At 38.9% G+C, this 22,091-nt stretch overlaps 2 protein-coding genes across 3 annotated transcripts in view; one reads left to right on the top strand and one right to left on the bottom strand.

Moving 5' to 3' along the window:
* LOC306798017 (cohesin subunit SA-2-like) overlaps positions 1-4,156 on the top strand; it is a 109,555-nt gene extending 105,399 nt beyond the window's left edge. Inside the window, exon 34 of the transcript XR_013773263.1 lies at positions 4,146-4,156. The gene's annotated coding sequence lies outside the window, so the exon portion shown is untranslated. The remainder of the gene's footprint in view (positions 1-4,145) is intronic.
* PPP2R3B (protein phosphatase 2 regulatory subunit B''beta) overlaps positions 1-4,844 on the bottom strand; it is a 54,930-nt gene extending 50,086 nt beyond the window's left edge. Inside the window, exons 1-2 of one of the 2 annotated variants that reach the window (XM_079297797.1) lie at positions 4,781-4,844; positions 3,009-3,365 (exon numbers count right to left, since the gene is read on the bottom strand). In XM_079297797.1, coding sequence (XP_079153923.1) covers positions 3,009-3,350 — 342 coding nt within the window. In that variant the 5' untranslated portion in view covers positions 3,351-3,365; positions 4,781-4,844. Of the gene's footprint in view, positions 1-3,008; positions 3,366-4,554; positions 4,754-4,780 lie in introns of those variants that run through there. The other variant, XM_079297796.1, reaches the window with a different exon arrangement.
* Between the last annotated feature and the right edge of the window lie 17,247 nt (positions 4,845-22,091).

The raw sequence follows: 22,091 nt of genomic DNA, 5'->3' as shown, positions 1-22,091 counted from the left end.
TGTAGGTTCTTTTATTATTGGAATAAGTACTTTTGACTTACTCATCAGGGGAGGGCTTCAATTATCTTGAAAGCCAGCAAATTGTCTTCTGAGAAGACATTAGTGTTTCAGCAAAATAGATGCCAATTTCTGAATTCATGGATAATGGATGGATAATATGGAATGGATAGAAGCATAACTTGAAGACTTCAATTACAAGCTAATCTCTGGAAAAAAGAAAAGATCTCCTTGAATACAATAGCTGACAGCTATAGTACTTTTAAAGCTGTTTAATGGTTGCCATCAGCACACCAACTTATTTTGTTCATATGCTACTGTTTAAAGTATCAAAGACTACATATCTAATTAGGTTCTAATTAAGAATGCTTCCTGTTCAGAAAAATATGTTTCACTAACAAGTACAGAAAATACACTGTAGCATGAAAATGCTGTTTTCCTACACATTCATATTTACTTCCTGGTAATTACTTAAGGATGGTGGTTTTCTGTTATCAGCTTTATTATTTGGTATCCTTCAAAAAAGTTTCAGGAACACTTAAGAAACAGAAGAAAGGTAGGCATACAGCACCTTACCCATAATCAAATGCAGTGATTTAGTTCAGTGATACTGAAAATGTATCATGCCAAAGTAAGTTATCTGCTTGTATGCTGCCTTAGACTTCCAGTTCACAATAAGAAAAAGTTTAATAAGATGCTTAAGTTGACCTATATAGTCCAAAAAGAAATAATTCTCTAGCTCTTTATGGCTGGATGTAAAAGCCTTTTCCTAATAACACTCTCACGCACACAGAGCTAAGCACATTAACTTTTACCAGTTTCTAGGACAGTTATTTAGAATTTAAATCTGTATTAGCTTGTACTGTAGGTCCAGTATCTGAAATATTTTCTTCCACTTACAGAAACAGGATGAGGACCTCAAACTTTCTTAAAACTCATATGAGGTAGGAAAAACCACTGTGACTTGATATGAGAAACACAGTAAGATGCACAACGGATGCATTAGTTTTTGACACAGCATGAGGTAGCTTGTGGAAGAAAGTGGGGTACTTTGTTCTTTCTAAGAGAAAATACACTGTCATGGCAGAACATGCAATTCTTGGTGGTATTTAAGAGTTGATGCCAGCTGCAAATGCAATTTACATTTAGAGATTAAGAAACTTTTGGATGAAGATTCAGTCCACCTGAAAAATAAAGTTATAAATAAATTTCTCATTGTTTGGAAATTCCCCCTCCCCAACCTAATCAAACAACTAACAACCTAACCCCTCTAGGTTCTCTCTCAGCACTATACAAACAATTCCAGTCAAGTCAAGGATGTTACTCCTCATTTATCTCTTCTAGTTCTTCTTTATGGGATTTACTTCAAGCAATCAACCAAGGCTCATGAAGAGAAATTACAGTAAACAACTTAGGTTTTAATGGAAACTCTTCCTTTGCTTGCTTTTATCTAATACAAGAATAAACTGAACATCTGCTGACTGACTTTCTGCATTTTATTAGAATAGGAAATATTTTACTGTGAACAACAAAGTAAATCAATAGTCATGCCCTGCTGTCTGGCTGGTTATTACAAATACAAATCCCTGTTATGGTAAAGTCAATCCAGATAAACACTAGACTGGACATGTGATGTTTTGGAGCTAAGAAATTGACAACTAGATTTGAAAATTAGCATTTACAAAACCAAGAGGTCAATTCAGATTAAATGTTTAAGTGCAAAAGAGTCACGTTGTTACTCCTGTGAGTTAAAGGGTAAGTCTAGACACCCAGTGCATATCAACAACAAAAAAATAAATAACTGATACTGTTAAACATTCCAGCTTTATCCTTTCTACCCTTACCCAAATGAGCAGGCTTCCCTGGGATACCAGGTTTGGACACTGTAATAAATTTGATATCAAAGTATGTACAGCAATTGGGAGTTACAATCTCTTAAAATTTTCCAGTATTATTAAAATATGTGAATTTATAATCCTATTGCATAATAAATAGCATAATAACTCTTTGAAGTCCTTATGAATGTCATGAAGTTCAGCGAGGTCAAGTGGAAGGTCCTGCATCTGGGACAAGGAAATCCCAAGCCAAAAACAGGCTGGGTGGGAAATAGATTGAGAGGAGCTCTGAAGTGGAGGACTTGGGGATGCTGTTGGATGAAAAGCTCAACATGACCCAGCAATGTGCACTTGCAGTTCAGAAAGTCAGCTGTGTCCTGGGCTGCACCAGAATCAGCATGGGCAGCAGGACAAGGCTGGTGATTCTGCCCCTCTACTCCAGTGAGACCCCAGCAGGAGTGCTGTGCCCAGCTCTGGTGTCCTCAGTATAAAAGGATGTGGATCTGCTGCAGCAAGTCCAGAGGAGGGTCACAAAGATGAACACAGGGCTGCAGTACCTTGCCAAAAAAGATTCTATGGTCGTTGATCATACATAAGCAACAATTAACTCCGTCCATCTGTCACAACATTTTCTATCTAGTTTTGTTTTTACAGTTTATGAAAAGGGCTAGAAACTAGACTGAACTGAACTGCAAACTTAAAAAGAATATTTCAGGTTGAGGCCAGGGTTGTCATCCTTGCATAGAGGGCATTGTCTGCTCTAAATAAAGAGCTCAATAGGAAGGAAGTGCTGAGTATACCATGCAGTACCAAAACAATTACTTTGTTAATATGTAGATTCAGTGAAGCCAAATTTGAATCTTGTACTAACAACAGTGCCTGGTATCATTAGACAAAGGAGTATCTGCAGTCAAGGCAGTATGTTATAGAAGGAACACAAACACAAGGACTTAAATTTATCCACAATTAGATGGCAAGGAGCCAAGATAATCTTATGGAAGCTTAGGCCACTATCCACTAACAGTAATGGCACACAAACATTGGTATTTTACATTCAGTGCTGCTGCTTCACTCAAATCCTCTGAGAAAACTATTTACTTACATAATTTTGCTAACACCACAAACATAAAAGTCAGCTCTATTTAAACAAATAAATTTAGTAAGAAACCAACTTACTTCTTTGGTTCCTGAGGATCGACGTGTTGCTCTAACATTAGAAAAGTTCCTTGAGCTAGCTGGAGTTGCCAATGGAAGAGTAGTAGAAAGCTGAGGAGGACTGAAAGACAAAGGCAATCTAGTATCTCCTAATATGGACTGCTTGGAATTGGAATTTTTGCTGGTGAATCTCTCATTTTTATGGTTTCTTGAATCTGCATTAAACTCTGTTTTCTCCTTATTCTTGATTCTTCTCAAGCAGTCCTTTAGCATTAGCTGAGTTGCAGGCTGACTCAACCAGCACAAAAAGAGTTCATCCACCTTCATTTCCACTGCAGGTTGCAGAGTCTTTCCAGGTGACATATTCTGTCAGTTTCCCTGTTATGTTGGTTCAAACTCAAAGTAAATATTTGACAATCACATAAATATTCCACTCGACTTTCAGTGTTTCACAGGCATAAGTTAACAAAGTGTTGATATTTATTCCCTCAATATATCAACAGAGGTTTGGAATTATATTTTAGCATGTGACTTCAACAGCATTTTATAAGTGAAAGCCATAAATCAGAGTCAATCCAAAAAACTTCTTTTAAATAATGGATAAACTTCTTTTAAAAGCATACTGTGTAAATGGTGGAGACTAGAGAACAAGAAACTGCAGTTGGGCTTTCTCAAAGAGATAGCTAATAAATATTACTAATATCCTTTAAGAATATGTGTTAAAGACACATGTATTATGAAAAATAAGACTTGAAAATACTTAAAATTGAACATACTAAGCAGTTTATGGTGATAGAACAAATAGGATTTAACATGCAAGCCTTTCAGTCAAGAGATTTAGAACTAAGAATGAAGGTTCAATTTCCATTCTGAGGTTGTGATATGGATTCAAAATCTTGCATCCCCCCCAATGTGAGTGATTCCCAAAGCACTGTCATTTTATATTTCAAAAACCTCTTATTTGACATTCACTTTTGCAGTTCCTCTAAAGCAATGTAACTCAAGAATTGTGACAGTGTGATTTCAGGTTCAGTTGCTCACCTGAAACAAACACGTGTTTGTGGTTTTTTTTTTGTTTTTGTTTGGGTTTTTTTGTGTTAAAGGGACAGAGGACTGGAACGAAACACTGAGGACCACACCAAAGTTGCTATCAAGATTTTTGGCATCCAATTACTTGGTACATGATTTGGTACAGTTCAAATAAAATCTATACTTCCTCACTAACAGTGAGCACTAACAGTGCTTTTTTAAAGTTCTTCATAGAATTCGATCTATACACATAAAGCTTATGATAAAAGATACACGATAGGTGATCTTAAGACGTCTCTTCCAACCTAAAGGGCTCTATATACAAATAATTGACTGAACAAGCCTTAAAACAAGCACTTCAATTTGGAAAGGAACGACACCTAGCAAACAGACATCCTCCGAAAACTTAAAGCTCATCCTCGTCCCACGGCAGAACTAGAAGTCTCGTAACACTGCATCACTCAAACTTTCCAAACCGCTATAACTTCGCGGTTCAGTTATTCCGTTTCCGAAAGTGAGGGTCCCCTCGTTTCCCTACTTTTTTAATCTCCACACCTTCCCGGCGCTGGCGGCTGCGCTCAGCCCCGCTCAAGCGCCATTCGCCTGGAAAGAAACGGTCCCGGGGAAGGGACAGCCCGGCGCTGCCCGGGCACGGGCAGCCGGCGTTGCAGCCACAGGCTCGCTCCCCTGGGGCGAGCGCTGCAACTCGCCCCGCAGCAGCTCCAGAGCGACATGACAACGCACCGCAGAACAAACGCACCCACCTGCTCAGCTCCCGTTCCGCCGCCTCCTCCGCCGCCGCCGCCCCTTCCCGCCGCCACCGCCTTCAAATGCGCGCCTCCTTCCGGCCCGGCCCGGCCCGGCCGCCGCCATCTCGCGAGAGCGCGGCCTCCCGCCCCGCGGGACGCGCCCGCCGCTCGCCATGGCGACGGCCGCGCCCGGCCTGCCCTGCCCTGCCCTGCCCGAGCCGCCGCCGCCCGTGCGCAACTTAGAGCTCTGACAAGGCATCGGCGTCTCACGGGCTGCTCCGCACTGCTTCTCACTGGCCAAGTGATGGAGGGGCAGAGGGAGTATCTCCTCAACAAGTTTGCTGATGACACAAGGCCGGGAGGAGTGGCAGATACCCCAGAGAGCTGTGCAGCTCTTCAGAAGGACCTCGACAGCTTCAAGAGAGGATCAGAGAAGAGTCTGGGATTCAGCAAAGGCAAATGCCGGGTCCTGCACCTGGGGAAAAATAACCCTGGGCACCAGCACGGGCTGGGGAGCAGCTCTGTGGGGAAGGACCCGGGGATCCTGTCCCTGAGCCAGCCGTGTGTCCTTGTGCCAGGGCCAGCGTGTCCGGGGAGGCATGAGGAGGCCGGCAGGTCAACCTGCCCCTCTGCTCAGCCCTCGTGAGGCACATCGAGAATGTCCCGTTCTGGGGTCCCCAGCCCTAGAGATGTGAAGCTCCTGGAGAGGGTCCAGCAGAGGGTGGCAAAGAGGATAAGGTGTCTGGAGCATCTCTTAAGAGGAAAGGCAGACGGAGCTGGGCCTGTTCAGTATGGAGGAGACATGACTAGGAGAGGACCTTACTAACGTATATAAATATTCAAAAGGTGACAGAGGGGTGCTGAGGGGATGGGTCCAGATGTTTTTCAGTGGTACCAACTGCTAGGACATGAAGCAAGGCAGAAACTGATGGACATGATGCTCCACCTGAATGTGAAGAAGAATGTCTTTACTGTGCAGGTGACCCCACACAATGGAACAGGTTGCCAGATTGGTTGTAGAGTCTCCCTCATTGGAGATATACAAGAACCATCTGGATGCACTCCTGTGCCATGTGCTCTAGGATGACCCTGCCTAAGCAGAGAGGTTCAGATGACCCACTGGAATCCTTTCCATGCAATTTATCCATTCTGTGGTTTTTTAAAAGTGAGCTGTTTCTGTCTGCTAAATGCTGTTAAAAGGAGAACATTAAGTGCTCTTTCTACACAGTGGCTATGGTTACCACTAGTGTTAAGGGATTGCAGATGATAGGATGAAAGATGAGGTGCAGGCAGTAACAAATAGAAGGAGTACTAAGGAGGAAGGATCCTTTACTAAGAGAACAATGTGTGCCAATCTATTTGCAGCCCCTTTTTTGTAGTGGAAAACATACACTGGCATTTTGTGGTTGTCAGCCTTCAGGGGCACTCCTTTGAGGCTCCCTGGGTACACTTATCATTGCGGTTTAGGCGGTTGCCCATTGGCCCATATATTTTCTTTGGTATTTTTTACATTAGCGACTCATTGGTATTTTTATATCAGATTCCCTACTTCCACTGCACTGATTTTTCCTCAGTGACTACACTTCACTTTTGTTTATGCATTTTACATTCTGCCACTTTGTTTGCCAGCAGAGACACTCCAGATTTATGACAGGTTATTATTACAAATTGTTGGAACACTAATGCTGTGGAAATGGGGCTATACCAAAGATGATACAGTGGTTTGAAGGGAAGGCTTGAAAATGCAGGCAAGAGTAAAATAGGGTAAAGTGAAGGAATGGGCTTGCTTTCTCATTTTTGGAAGCTTGTAGAGAGGACACAGAGATAAGAAAGGGCTAAGGAGGAGCAAAAGCCGAGATGCTGTAGGAGGAGTCTGGTACAGTCCAACCCAATTACCTTTAGGTAATACCAGAATGATATTTTGATAATAACAGTCATCTGGCAAACCCTAGTATTACTCTTCTAAGTATATCAGAAGGCTTAGCTTCCAGCTGTAGACACTGAAATATATTTTCACAAGTCTTAAAAGGAGATTCTGCTCTTGCACGTTCTTGAGGGAGTCTCCACTTTTTGAAGTAGTGTTCTATTTCCTGCCCATTGGTTGGTGAAGTTAGAAAATGTGTTTTTGCAAAACCAAAGTGGACAAAATGGCATTTTTAAAACTGAAGTAAAACATTCAACATAACACAGCGGAAGCAGATGTTGAAGTATGGATAAATCTGTAAATATTATAGAAGTAGCTTTTAAGTAGGGCAAAAGAAATTTAAAACCCTGTGTTATGGATAGCAGCAAGATTTTTGGCGGAGAACTGAAGGGCTGAATTAAGAAGACTGATAACAGAGCAAGAGACATGGAACAAAGAGGACTTTTAAAACATTTTGAATGCCTTTGAAGCGTTCCTTAGTGATGGTGTAGCCATCTGTTGATTGACATGTTGAAGACAGGTGGCAAGAAGGGGATCAGAGAGTGACTTGACAGAGTTGTAGAGTTGGATATCATCTGCAAAGAGATGATGCCCTTTGTTGAAACTGGCAATGAGATCTCCCAGAGGAACATGAGAAATAAGAAAAAAAGAGATGAAAAAAAACCTCTGAGAGATGCACACAGTCAAAGTGTTCTCTCATGCATGCTAGTGTAGATTCAAAGCAATTCTATCTCTGACTTCATTAGGCTGTGTCATGGATAACATTTGTGTGAGAGAGGAATCAATTCCATGTGCCTTCTGTTAGGCAGAAGACACTTTGGGCATCCTCATCAAGTTGTACAGTACTGGCAGTTGAGACAGATGTTTTGAACTTGTGTCTGGATGAATCAGGTCTACTCAGCAGTGTATATACTGTAGGAATGTGTTTGTAGAGATATAGGGGCTCAAACTTGGCCAAAAGTGGAGAAATACCTAAACTGAACATCTTTGTTCAGATCTTCCACTGAGAATTGAAACTTGAAATCCTTTACCAAACCTTTTTAATGTTGCTTTCAAAGTATGGAAAACAAAAATCTGTTCTAGTGTCTTACCATTTTTTTAAATGTATCCATCTGGCCTAAGGATGGGCTCCTTTAAAAAATCCACACATAATTATTAAATATAAAAGTGCTGAGTGTACAATATTCAACTGATACCTGTAGGTTTAGTGATGGGGTCACACTTAGCATTGCTGTAAAAGACAGATTATGCTTTAGGTGAGGCACTTGTTTAATAAGTGCAAGAGAATGGTGCATTGATATAACTTGAGCCAACTACTAATAGGAGTGCTTGGGCCTAACAACCAGGGCAGTGGAGTTAGTGCTGTGCAGCACAGTACCTCCCTCCATACTGTGTGTGGAGCTACTAACCCCAGTGCAGAAACTGAGGAGCCACATCCAGCTCTTGTTGGCTCTGTTACCTACAGCTCCTTTCTCTCCTTGCTTCACTAGTCTTCACTCAGCAAGAGTGATGTTAGCAGTACTGCCAGTCTATGTTTCTGGCTAAATATCAACCTTCCTTTGCCTTTATTTGTCACTATGTACAGTGACACAGAGCAGTGGTGTTCATAAGGAATATTTCCATTTCTCATCAGCGTTTTGCAGTGAGAGCTGGGCTTCTTCCCTGGTAACCTTGGGTCTGTACAACTTAGACATACAGATAATAAAGAGATGTTTCCAATCTCTCTGTACTAAAATATTTCCAAGGCCTGATAAATGTTAGCCAGAGGTAGATATTTAACCTAGATCAGCTGTAACATGACATAAAAATGTTCCTCTCCTCTACTTAATAAAAATCTCAAATAGTATTTGAGGTATACAAAACCACATTTTAGAAATCTTAAGTTAGGTAGGATAAATGTGTTTGGAGTATTATATTTACTTGCTTGCATGTGGCTGTGTCAGATGTACTCTCATCCAATCTCAAAAGTAGAGTCATCATCCTTAAACAGAGTGGCAGATTAAGGTGGAACACGTGCCTGAGATCAAAATATAGTTCCCTGCAGGATCTTTGAGTCTTTGTCCTGAGCTTTTCATATGCCTTTGTGCTGGTTTTATCTAGGGTAGGGTTAACTTTCCTCGCAGGGGCTGGTATGGGGCTTGTTTTAGATTTGTGTTTAACATAGGTTGATAATGGAGGAATGTTTTTGGTATTGCTGAGCAGGGCTTTCACAGAGCCAAGGCCTTTTCTACTTTTCCCACTGCCATGCTGATGAACAGATTATGGATGCATGGGGAATTGTGAGCCAGGACAGATGATCCCAGCAGACCAAAGAGATATTCCAGACCGTATGATATCATGATCACTGTATAAAGTGGGGGCAAGAAGGAGGAAGAGGGGGATGTTTGGAGTGATGATTCTTATCTTCCCGAGTCACTGTTCTGTATGATGGAGCCCTGCTCTCCTGGAGATGAGTAAACACCTGCCTGCCCATAGAAGCAGTGAATTAACTTCATTGTTTTGTTCTGCTTGTGTGCATAGCTTCTGTCTTTCCTCTTCAACTGTGCTTATCTCAATCCATGAGTTTTTGGACTTTTACCCTTCCAATTTTTTCCCTGATCCTGCTGATGAGGGAGTAAGTGGGTAGCTGTGTGGTATTTTGTTGATGGCTGGGATTAAACCATGATGCCTGTCACTCAGAGAACAGAACTACAGTACCTCTTTTGAAGGCCTTAAGGACAATATTGCATTTTGATTAGGCTTTTGCTTTTATAATGCTTTTGCTGACATATTTCACAACTTTGAAATTTTGACATCTGAAGTCCAGTTCTAACCTATAGTGCTATATATATATAAGCACTAAAATAATTGTGTCCCAATTTCCTGATGTACTGACTTAGTTGGAAGCAGGTGTGCTGAATGCCTCTGACAAACTGGTCACTTTTATTTAAATTGTTGTTATTGAAAATTTTGGCCAGACGGGTTCATTGAGGTTGTCCTGCCAAGGTGATGTTCCTTGTAAACCTGCTTATGGTATGCAGTCAAAGAGATTCAGGGGTATGTAAATGTTGCTTTCCACTAAGTGAAGGATAAAGTCTAACATACTGCCACTCAGATTCCTAGTGCTGGTACTAATTTGGGGGGTTATGGAGAGGGTTTTGCATGCCTTATGCTGCATAATTTAAAATGAACATAAATATTAAGAAAATGGTAGCAACTGATAATCCACTGAACTATGTACCCATACCAGCTAACCATACCACTCTGTCCTTTCTTGCAGCAGCTTACCAAAAATAGAGCTGGGATGGTGAACTATGGGTCATATGGCCTCCAGAAGTAGCATCATAAGCAGCAGAAGTATGTCAGCAATGCTGACTTGGTGCATGTTTGGCATGTGCAATACTCTCCAGAGAGACTAATATTGAGATGCGAGGCTTGAATTTTCTCTGTCTCCTACCACCTTGAGGTAGAATGCTGCAGTAATATAGGATCTGGTTAATAGCTTGTTGGTGCACAACTCCTTCAGAGCAAATCAGAGATATAATTAGAAATTCTTTTGTAACCTGCCAGCTTGCATTGTGAGTAGAGGGATTTAAACATTCTGTACTTGCAGACACATTTTGTTTCCTTCTTATCATATGTACCATGTAGTTAGAATAAGGCCTTGTCACTGGCTCTCTCCTTACCTGATCAGTTGGTTAAATGTAGGAATAATTATATCTCTGCAAGAAAAAAAAAAAAAGAAAGAGTATAAAATGTAGATTCTGTAAGAGCAGGTGCACTACAAGCCAAAGAAGAAAATTGATTCAGCACTTGTTTGCCATCATGTTTTTAGATTAATTCCTACTGCATATCACTGCAGGGCTCTAGCAATGAGCAGTTCTTATACATTTTACTGAATTACTGTTGGTGTGTTGGTTTTTTTCCACGGGGGCCTTGAACTGAGCGATGTTTACAGCAGTCCAGATGTGAGGGCTGGTTCCGCATTAAGTCACCCTGATCTTCTAATCCCAGGTTCACATACTTCTAGTGCTGTATTTTATCCGATGGTTTTATCTAGCATTGTATCCAGGTCACATGGAGTTTATGGAAAACTGCTTGAAATGCAGTCTCTGGGGTGGTGTTTAACAAGGTGTGCGTGAGGATGTTTATGGGGTGTGAGAATGGGAGTCCATTCATTCTCCACATTGAGTGTTACTGAGCCCAGTTCTCTTCTAACCTTGTCCTGGTGCAATCATTAAAGGGAAGAGAAGACTCTGAGCTCTTGTTTCCCCCAGCCTGTAGTGTCTGCCAGCTGCTTGTCTGCTACCGTGCCCAGGTGCTTGACTCTTGCCTCTCCATCACCTGGCTAGGACCCAGTCTGAAGAACTGAGACCTAAACTTGTTTTGGGATAGAATCTACTTTTCTTTGTTTCATCAGAGCAGTCTTCACCAGATTATCAATGGGGCAGTGTACAACAGCACCTCTACTCTTTTTCTACTTTGGCAGTTGTAAAGAAATGTAAATCATGTAATGGACAAGTATATTTTTATTACTTGGTACCCACAATTGTTTCCATAATAACATGTATGTTTCTAGGGCAGGGTCTTTTGAATATCCATGTACATAAATACATATATTAAATAGAAACTGCAGTAAACCACAGAATTTTGCCAGCTACCACTGCTCTAATTAGCTCATGGAACTAAAAATAATTAATATAGTTAGTTGTTGGATTACAATACAATGAGAAGTACACACCTAATAAATCACATTGTTTTTATTATTATTTGCTAAGTATCTGGCTGCTTGAGTAATGTTTTACAACTTTGGCTAAATTCACCTTGTGCTCTTCAAAGCCAGTAGCAAGATTTCCAGTTTTCATACTGCTATGAGATCAGACACCTATGCTCTGGGGGGTTTAATTCACCACTGCATTACTCCATTTACAAATCTGATCTGCAATTTGACCACTATTTTCATTCAGCAAATCTAAAAGATTAACTATTTCTAAATTTATGAGCTAATTAGTACACTAATACAAACCACATTTATAATTTTCCTGAGTTTGTTTAATCCTTCTTCATTACAAAAGTCAGTTCAGATGTCCGTAAAAGCTTACAGGAAAAAAAGAAAAGTATTTGTTTTCATTTTCATTAGGGAAAAGTGAAAATTCCAAAAGATTCTGGGCAGACAGAGCCACATTCTTTTACTCTCATTAAAGTCCTTTTAGTCACAGTAGTTAGAGGAGGAAAACACTGTGCAGCTCTAGGCATATGTCTGCAAGGTTGCCAACACCAATAATTTTATCACAAGTTTAATAAGATTTAGTGTTTTTCTTTTAAAGCTCCAGAGTCCCATGATTATGAATTAATGTTATCTTCCATTAAACATGCATGTTAAAAGGAGTCTTGTAGTTGAAAAGAAAGTATTGGAAATGCAAAATTATTGGTTAAAAATCCTAATTAAAAAAAAAAAGAGCCCCAGAATAATATCTTTAAAATCAATATTTTAGAGGCAATCTCATATTTTGAAAAGTGTTTATTAATCAAAATATTGTGTCAGTAGTGGCACTAATTCCAGCAGTATTGCTCATCAAATATTTCTGTATAGAATCTGGTGCTATTTTCTTGATATTCTTCTCCTACTCTAGAAACTTCACTTAAGACACAGAAACCCTACACGTTTTTCTGATTTAAGTGCATCAGAATGCTGAGACATAGGGTTAAGAGTTGGCTACATATTTTAGATATTGGAGCCAGACAGCAATTCAGTCTAATAATGTGCATGTCTACTATTTCCTGAAAATTTGCTGGTACATGACCCTTTATATGCATATATGTGACCCTACAGCAAACTCTTTTATGTGGTGCCAAGAAATGGCATTAGCTTCAGCTGCTTTATTAAATTGCTACCCAAGCTGGCGTACATTCAGAGCGTATCAGCAGCTTGTGTGCTGTGCCAGCTAACATGGGAACCTCTGCTTCTCTCCTTGCTCTCTGGGGTTAGCACACAGACCAAGAACAAATACCTCTTGAATGCTGGGCCAGAGTATTTTGCACACTGTCACAAACCATGCTTGTCCTTAGGTCTGAAAGGAGCACGGAGGGGCACTAACAGTGACTACCTTGAGCTGCTTTACTCCCCCAGTCCTCGGTGAGGCAGCACATCCAGCAGACAAGGAGTCTGGCTTTTAAGAAGCATTTATCTAATAGGCTGCAGCTGTGATGAATGATACTGTTCCCAACTAAATATTCTATCCCACAGACAAGGTTAGAGAAATAGTCCCTGTAATTAACATTTGCCTTTTAATACTGCCAGCTGAAAAAAGAAGTGAATGTGACAGCAGTCAGCAACTGCCAAGGTATAGATCCAATACGGGACTATTATGGAAATGAGAAAAGTGCACACTGGAAGAAGACAAAGCTTGCATAATGTTCCACATGATCCTGGGCAAAATAATTGCAGCTAAAGAATGTAATTTGAATGTATGAAAGGTATTCACAGTGGCTGAATTTATCTGGGTGATGCATACTCCTCTGGGCTAGAGGTGTTTTCCTGATCTGAACTGCCCTCTAGAAGAGCCTGTTGGTATCCCTTGGCTGTGAAAGTTCTCTCATGGGGCTTAGTGACCATAGGCTAATATGGCCTTTGGGAATAGTCCCCATGGTAACATGAAGCCAGCTTGTATTAGTATTTCAATGCTGCTGTTTTCTGACTTTTAAGCACCTCCTCATATAGCTTGACTGTCCTGACTTGGTACTTAGCCCTTCTACAAGGACTGGTACTAAGAACTCTTCTGGAAGGAGTAAGATTGAAATGCAAATTTTCAATAAAGTTAAAATATTTTTCTAGTTTTCCTTTTTGCTGTGTAGTAAAAATTGCTGTCACATGTGTCTTACACTTCTAATATTACCATAGAGGTGTGCACAAAAGACATTCCAAATAACTCTCTGCAGAAGTAAATTCATGCAGCAAATATCCTTGGTGTTCTGGACCTTGAAATGCAGACAGTGTATTAGTTCAGAACTATGTACTTGTTTTCCTTCCTATTCAGGACAGAAAACAAGCTTCTACTTGAATTACATCAAAATCACGTGCTTAAATCCTCTTCTATGACACCTTAAATTAATTTTTGTGCTTCTGATTATATAACATGCTCCAAACTTTGTGTATCTATTTGGTATCTATTCACTTTAACCTATAAAACAGTGCATTTTTATTATTTAATTATATATTCCTGCAAGTCCTGAAGATGAAAGGGACCTGGGAGGAGTAGTTGGGCTCTTATTTTCTTGTTCATCAGCCACCTGCTCGTGGCTTCCATTGCAGAACCACCCTTATATAATACAGTGGTGCATGTAATGTTTGGTTCCTAAATTGTTCTTACAGGAAAGGTTGAAAAAAATGAAATTAAAAAAAAAATTAATCTGAGATTTGACTGAAATTAATATATTTGTGTGTCTTATGACTTATTTTTAACATAGTGCCTTAACATTTAAGTTGCTGCATCACATTTTTAATTGTTAGTGGTGCCTACAGTTAGACATTCCTTGTGGCTTAAATATTCCAAATTATTAGAAAAGAAGTAACTGAAATACAGTATTTGAAAATCAAACAGCGTAATTCCCTGCAGCTCTAGAAGGAAGGAAAGTAAATATTGATGGAATTCTTAAACCAATCAGAATTTATTTAGCATCATTATGTTCTTGTTTTCCTGGAGACATCTTGTCTAAGCCCAAATATTCAGGTAAGTTTCATCAATAGTGGGGTGCCAAACTGGTGTTGTTCAAATTAATTGTGAGATAACATGAGGATTTTCCAAAATGAAATGGTAGTCCACTGGAAATAATGAGATACCTGATGACATTGTTTGACTAAACTTCCAGGGATGAAAATGAAACATTGCAGTGGTTTAGTATATCAAACAGCTTGAAGTGATTAAAAGGGCTATGTTTCTTTCTCAAAAACATTTAAGACATATTAAAAGGCTTCAGTAACCCACCATGCCAAACTGCAGGTACATACTAAGAACAGGTCTGTTTTTGCCCAGTTTTGTACTCGTTCATCTGAACACTCTTGCAACAATGCCTGCATTTTCCCCCAAAGGTGGCTGCTTTTCACACGTTCTAACCTGCATAAATTCTTAATGTTTTACTATACTTTTTGTGGTGGATATGTTATTGGTTAGATAATAAGAAAAAACCCGAGTTCTACCATGTAATGTGCATTTTTTTGCACCTTATGAGAATATTGAATAGACTTCATTATTTTTTTCAATACAAGTCTGAATTTTACCATTTGATTACCTGAACCAAAAGCATTTCAATTTGCCATCCATCACCCTGACCAGTGTAAAATGCTGAATATTCAGATTAAATTGGAACTTTTTTTTTCTATGAATAAGGAATTTGATTCAATTCTGTAATATACAGTGTCTCTGGGGAGAGGAAATTGAGCTGAAGGTCGCTGAAGGCAAGTGAGAAAATTGTATTATCCAAATACAAAATTCTTTTTCTTATCATCAAAACCTGAAATACAGCCATGGGGAATAAGGGGGTCAAGAGAGAATTCAATTAGAGATGAAAATGGAAAAGGTGCATTTTTCAACTTACCTTTCATTTTTCCAAACAAGTGGCAGCAGTGAGCTGTATAGGGACAATGAAATATTTGTCAAGCAGTTGAAACTTTTTTTTTTTTTTTTAAAGTATAAATCAGAAAACATTCTCAATCAGTTATAAAGAGATAGTATAAGTCCATATGAACATGGAATGGTCAATTCTTCATAGCCTTAACCATTGCAGTTTTAGCTTGTTCATCAGTGGTGGGGAGAGGTAATGAATATCTAAATATTATAGTTTGTATGGATAAAATTGTCTTGTTCAGAAAGACTTCTCCAATGTTTGTAAACAGTTTCCTCTCTAAGACAGTTTGTGATAATTTCTGTCCTTTTCCCTCTTTGATTCCTAATAATGATTGTAAAACACAATAGTATTAGGCCATAAAGATGCTTATTTTTCTCTTTCTTTTGAAGTTTCTCTCTATTTATTTTAGTGTAGATACCAAGCAGTTATGAAATAAGCCAGACCTTGCCCAGTGTGGGCACCTGTGAAACAGTAACAATTAGACACAGGCAGTGATTTAGCCAAGAGCTGCTGCAATTGCTCAGTTCTCAGCTGCCAACTGGTGTCACTGCACTGTGTCTGCAGGGTAGGACGTCTTGATAAAGTTCTTTGAGCTAATGCTGAGGATTGTGGTAAAGGAGATTTCCAGTGAGATCCTGGAATGCTAATTTAACAGCTTCATAAACTCGCTCTGTAAATTACACAGTGATGTGTAAAAATAGCTTGAGATATCTCAGGAATTCTTATTCTTTGTCTATACTTGTTTGTTTAGTTTGCAGTCATTTCCTAAACCTTTATTCTTTTCAAGAAAAAGTCACTATGATATTTACAGAAACCTTTCTGTATTGGGTAAGTGATAATTCTTTCTAGTTAAAATAAATGGTGTCGTATATAACCAGACGTTCAAATATATTTTAATTCTAAGGAGCCTTTCATTCATATTGCAAGTGCCAGTTTTGAGTTTGGGTTTTCTCCAGTGTTGGCTAAAACTTGGTGAAGTTTTTTCTCATAATCTATAAAAAGTAATTTGAAAGTAGAAGACAAATGCAGTCATCTCTGAGAAATAACCTTGAAAGAAAATCTGCAAATTCAGTGTAATACCTCAAATCTGCCTTTTTAGTGTATTTGTAATACTATATAATTATTAAGTTGTGAATGCCCTATCCCTCTGTGGAAGTGTTCAGCAGCAGGTTGGATGGAGCTCTGAGTAACCTGCTCTAGTAAAGGGTGTCTCTGCCTATGGCAGGGGGATTGGAGCTAGATGGGCTTTCAGATCCCTTTCAACCCAAGCCATTCTATGATGAAAAGCATGTTATATTGACTACAAAGCTGTTCAACAAAATAGTCTCCTTTTAAAAAACTAAACTCTACAATTCCAGCCTTGCTTCTCTCCTGGTGCAGGGTTTGTACATGCAGATGCAAAACGAAGCCTTTTGCCTCTTTGTGAGCACATGCAGTTGGTATTGTTTGGAATTAGAAAGGATGCAGTACCCACCACATCTCTGAATATATGACAGACTTCAGAGAGTTGAATTGTTTTCTCCCAAATTTAAAGGTCTTTAAAACAAATGCCTGAACATTCTCTAAATTCTCCTTTTTTTTCTTCCATGGAACAGGAATTTCAATTTTTGTTTGTTTGTTTTAACGGTAAACCAAAATTATGTTTCAATTTTTGTTTTTTGCTCTGTTTCATCTGAAGTATAGTGGGAAATGATCTGGAGTGAGAATTAGTTTTCTATACATTTTTAAAAGATTCTGTTATGAGCCTGTCTGCATTTTAACGTGCCAGAACCTCTGTAAGCCTAGTGCCTAATAGATTCACTGGCATTCAGTGGAAGTGAAAGGACTCTTCTGTTCAGATTGGATTGCAAGATTGGGGTCTTTGTAAAATAAAATGCCTACTAGATGGATCAGGATTGTCTGCATGTTACTTACATAACGCAATATGAATAATATTTTTTTAAAGTGACAAAGAGTTTTATATTTTATATCTAATTAAATAAGGCTTACTATAATTTTCATTTTAGCCTGTCACAGGAACAAGAATTTCATCTACAGTTGCTGAATTTTTCAAAGTGAAGGAAAAAGGACTTTACATAGGTAAGATTATTCAGTCTGGTTCTGTTTGAATCTACTGAACTTCCTTCTATTTGACAAAATGTAAAATTAATGTTTTTGGAATCTGGGGACTTCAATAACCTAAGAAAATTAAAAAATAAAGGGAGTTTTACTGAATTGAAATAGGTTGTTAGAAGAAAATCAGCCTCTGGTAAAGGGAAGGGAAGAAAAATGATAAAGAGAAATCACATTGACAGAAACCTCAACCATTATGGAAACAAGTAGGTCAAAAGAGTTGTTCAAAACAATATATCTTTGGAGTATATATTATTGAAAGCACCACTAATTCTTTAGGCAGAAAGACACCTGAGATCAAACAAATGCTAATTTGTAGATAACCATTAAACAGCTACTTGGGTGATGGAAACAAAAGAATATATATAGTGCAGAAAATTAAACCAAGATTATTCGAATTAAAAGGTATTATGCCAAAATAATGTAAAAGTAAATGTAAAATGCAATTGATTTTTCACAATAAACTAAAGCCTCAATGTTTGGGAATGAAGTTCTGTTGGATAAATCTGTAGAAATTTGAATATTAAATCCTTAGATATGGGAAAGGAAGCTAAACCCAATGTCAACCACCTGGACTGTAGAGAGGAGCTTCCTTTTTAAATTAACTTTTATGGACTGCTGGAGAATGCAGCAAAATAGAAGTTAGGCACTAAAATGGCAGTCAGGCAGAAGCAAGATGTAATAGCAAACCTTCACTTCCCCTCAGAGGTATCACTTTAAAAATAAATGGGTCAGAAGATGTAGGCAACAAAGGAGGAGAAGGGTTATATGAAGGCTCTAAGCATGATTTGCAAGATGTTGTAAGATGCTGGAGATCTTCAGCTCAGGTGATCTCAGTGGGAGTTGAGGCTGGGTATCAACTTGCAAGACCAAACCAATGATGGAAAAGGCCACATGTATTTTTTTGTTACCTTAATGCAGACAGATAATTTGAATGGGGAAACACTGCTTGAAAGTGCAGCCTAATGTCTGCTCTGTAGTGAAGTGAAGGAGCTGTGTTGACTAGGCAAGAGAGTGACCTACTTAATCAAATACCTTTGGGAAGATTTTAAATATCAAAATCCTTTTCCACACAATGTTAGGGTTGTGATATCAGGCATTCAGTAGTCAGGAGTTCCCAATGGATAAGGCAGTAAGCTCAGCTCAGCCCTGTTGTTTTTTAACAGGTATAAAAGATTACACAGATGGAGCAGGAGGCAAGGTCTTTACTAGACCAACATGTCCATGTGGAACTGCCTGTCCCCAAGGTTCTGAGCATCATTAGAGACAAGTTGCTTGTGCAATACTTTTGAACATTCTGCACCTGCTTTTGACCCTTCTACATCATGGACTGCAGCCCAGGGAATAAGCCAGTCTCCTTAGAGCTATTCCAACTCTAGCCTTCCTTCTCTGAGACTAGGTAGCTCCTGGAGAAAGGAGAGAATGGAGGGATCAAAGTATAAAAAGAAGTCACTCTTCCTCATATGACCTCTGCTGGACTCCCATAAAATAAGTGTCATTGCTTGAGGATGGAACTCCCCTTTCTAATGCAATTCTTTAATTTGCTTTTGTTTTATCTGTGGTAAATTTAGATAAGCCAGATATTTAGAAAAGTCCCCGAGATATTTTTTTTGAGAAAGACACTTGAAACTTACCTGAGTAGGTGAAATTTTATTACGACTGTACTGGCACATGTGATACAAATCTTTTTTTTCCTCTGAAGATTTCAACTTTAGCAGCTTACAGATACTGTTGGTTTTGCAGGCCAGGGTATGCTGACCAAAGGAAGCATTCCAGCTCCCCTTGATATTGCTGGAAGAGTCTTTGACTTTAAGAGTGCATGGCCTTAACCAGCAGTATGCAGCTGTGCAGTCTCTGGGTGTAAGGGAATTTCCTAGCCACATGTCAATACCATGATTTCTGAACAGTTGAGTTTAGTGCAAATAATGTAGAGCATTACAGAATACCTGGTGAAGAAAGAGCCTGCCCAGGTGATTGTGATATGAAACATACTCTGTTAAGAGGAATGAGTCAGTTACCACAGTATACTTTGGATCAGAGTCTAAATGAGATGTTGAATACCTTGAGATACCAATGACTTCAGCAATACTTAATGTTTTGACCAGCAGGATGCTGATTTACCAAGACAGAGAGGCATAATAGAAGACAATTTTACTCACTAAAATATAAGTGGAATAAAGGCAGGCAGAAGCTGCCAGAATTTGGAAGCCATACTTCATGGACGTTTTAATCTATTTAACAGAAATTTACACAATGGCAACCTCCTCCCCCTTTCTCTGTTTTTATAACTCTACAATCCCAGGGAAATATGTTAGCATGACTATGACTGTGTTTCTTTTATTTATAGGAATAAACCTCATTTCTTTTGGCTGCAGATCCATTATTGCAACAGTAAACAAGAAAAGAGGGATCAATTTTAAACTGATAAACAGTGAAAATTTTCACTGGGTAGAATAAGTTATGTTGAGTTTACTTGCTGAGAACAGATCAGGAGAAGCCAGTACTTGTGTTTATTGAGCTTTTCTAATGAAAAGTAAACTCACAAAGCCTTGTTTTAGTTTTTTAATAGCAACAAATTGGGTACTGCGGTATGCACATATATATATTGACAGTTAAACCTGTACTTGTTCTCCCCCATGCATGAGTATGTAAACATGTAATAATCATTTTACATACAGAACAGCTGAAAAGCCCAGAGAGAGTCTGGCTCCAGCAGAGCTTTTCCTGTTTACTTTGTTGTCTGTTGGATTGTGGGCTTATTAAAATACAGCTATAATTTGGTAAAACTCTCAAGTAGAATTGGTCCAAGAGGTTGCTTTGCACAAGTGCACAGTCCAATGATTAGTTTGGCCTCGGGAAGAAAGAAATGCACATAAAAAATAAAAGCAGTCATATAATTGGGTTATGTGAATGTATTGCAGAACAGTCTGTTTTAGAAAAGGTACCAGATCAGTAGATGTAGAATTTCCACACTAAATTATTTCTTTTGATACACATCTCTTACAAAAAGAGAAAAACCATCCCTTTCTTTATTCTCTGCTTCACAAGCAAATAAAAACCAAAGCAGAATCCTTTCTAGGCCATACCTTTTATTTACCACAGTCTGATTGCCAAAGACAGAATTCAGCTGAGGATAATACATATGCATGATGATGGACTTGTCATCCTTGCCTAGTGGGAAGGGAGGTTCTGGATGGGAAGAGTGAAAGGGGAAAAAAAAAGCAACAGCTGAAAACTCTTTGAATTTTGAGCTCCAGGTGATGCTGTACAAGATAGGACTTTGAAAGCATCCTCTTTGGACGTGAGAGGTGGGAAAAACTAGAAAACCTAAAGTAGATCAAACCACTACTGGTGGGTCCATAGTCAAGTAGAAAAGCTTGTACTTGTGGACAAGGTACTGATAGATGTAGAAGGCAGAAGCCTATTAAGCTTTGGAAAACTCCTTCTTATATTCTCTAATGACCACGCTGCTGTCTGCTGAAGAAAGAACATGAAAATTATATTGCTAGAGATGTGTGCAGAGACTCCTCAGTGGTAACTCTGTGCAGTTCATCAAGTAAAGCTTCTCTTCTTGCCATCCCCAAAGGCTGAAACACAGTTACTTGAATGGGCTTTTATATAAACAGATCATAAAACACCCATCAGTGTGTATGCTACTGATATAATTTTAAGTGTTTTGCTTAAAAATACATAACTGTGAATATTGAACTCCTTAGACAACTCCTCTGAGGATGAATAAGGAAACTTCAGATTCATCTATTCTAAATAACTTCAGATGTAAAGGATCTATCTGTGTGTGTTACCTCTACCTGTTCCTCTTCATTCTGTAGAAACAAGATGAAATATTTCTAGCCATATTAAAGAAGTAAAGCCCAAGAGTCTCTAAAGGCCTCACAGGTGAATTTTATTTTGAAAGAGTATGAGAAAATTCTTCTCCATATTCCAGGAGTCTTCACTTCTTAATAGTTGGAGAGTTGCATTATACTTGCTTACAATCTTGACCTCAGTTGCAAGACAGCTCTTCCAAATCCTGAAGCAAAGAAAAATATAGAGTCTCCCATTAGTGCTACAGCTAAAGGACCCTTTTTGTTTTTCTGCATTGTAGGAGCTGGTGTATGTGCTTATCCTGTCTTTCAGGAAATGGGAATGATGCAAATATGCTAAAGGGAAAGGATGTTCTTGCTTTTTCTCCTCTTTTGCACATGCACATGCCAGAGGCTGTGCACATACTGTATCTGTCATGCTGCAGTGCCTCTAGGTCACATGTGCCATGATACATTGTGTCATCAGCACTTCAAAAATCCTGAACATTTGCTGGGCATATTAGATTTGCTTTTTTTGAAGTGAAGCTTATAAACTGCATCACCAGCTATTAGAAGACACACAGTATATTTGTAGCTGTGAGTTAAGAAAAATCTGTATATATATATATATATATATATATATATATATGTTTTCTATTCGCTGAGGGAAGAATTACCTCTCTCCTCATCAAATCCAATGCATCAGATAGATATCTCCCTCTCAAATGTTAATGACATAGTACAAATACTCTCCTATCATATAGAAAGACATGTCCCTGCCTCTCTTTTTCCCTGTAATGTTTCAACTCCTGATTCATTCACTTAAAAGGTGTAGTGATTTCAAAATCACAACAGAATTTTTGTATTATTTCTGATGGGTTAG

This window comes from Erithacus rubecula (assembly GCF_903797595.1).
Source record: "Erithacus rubecula genome assembly, chromosome: 1".
Taxonomy (NCBI): Eukaryota; Metazoa; Chordata; class Aves; order Passeriformes; family Muscicapidae; genus Erithacus; species Erithacus rubecula.
The sequence above is the reverse complement of the archived record's forward strand: the minus strand, read 5'-3'. Positions and strand labels throughout refer to the sequence as shown.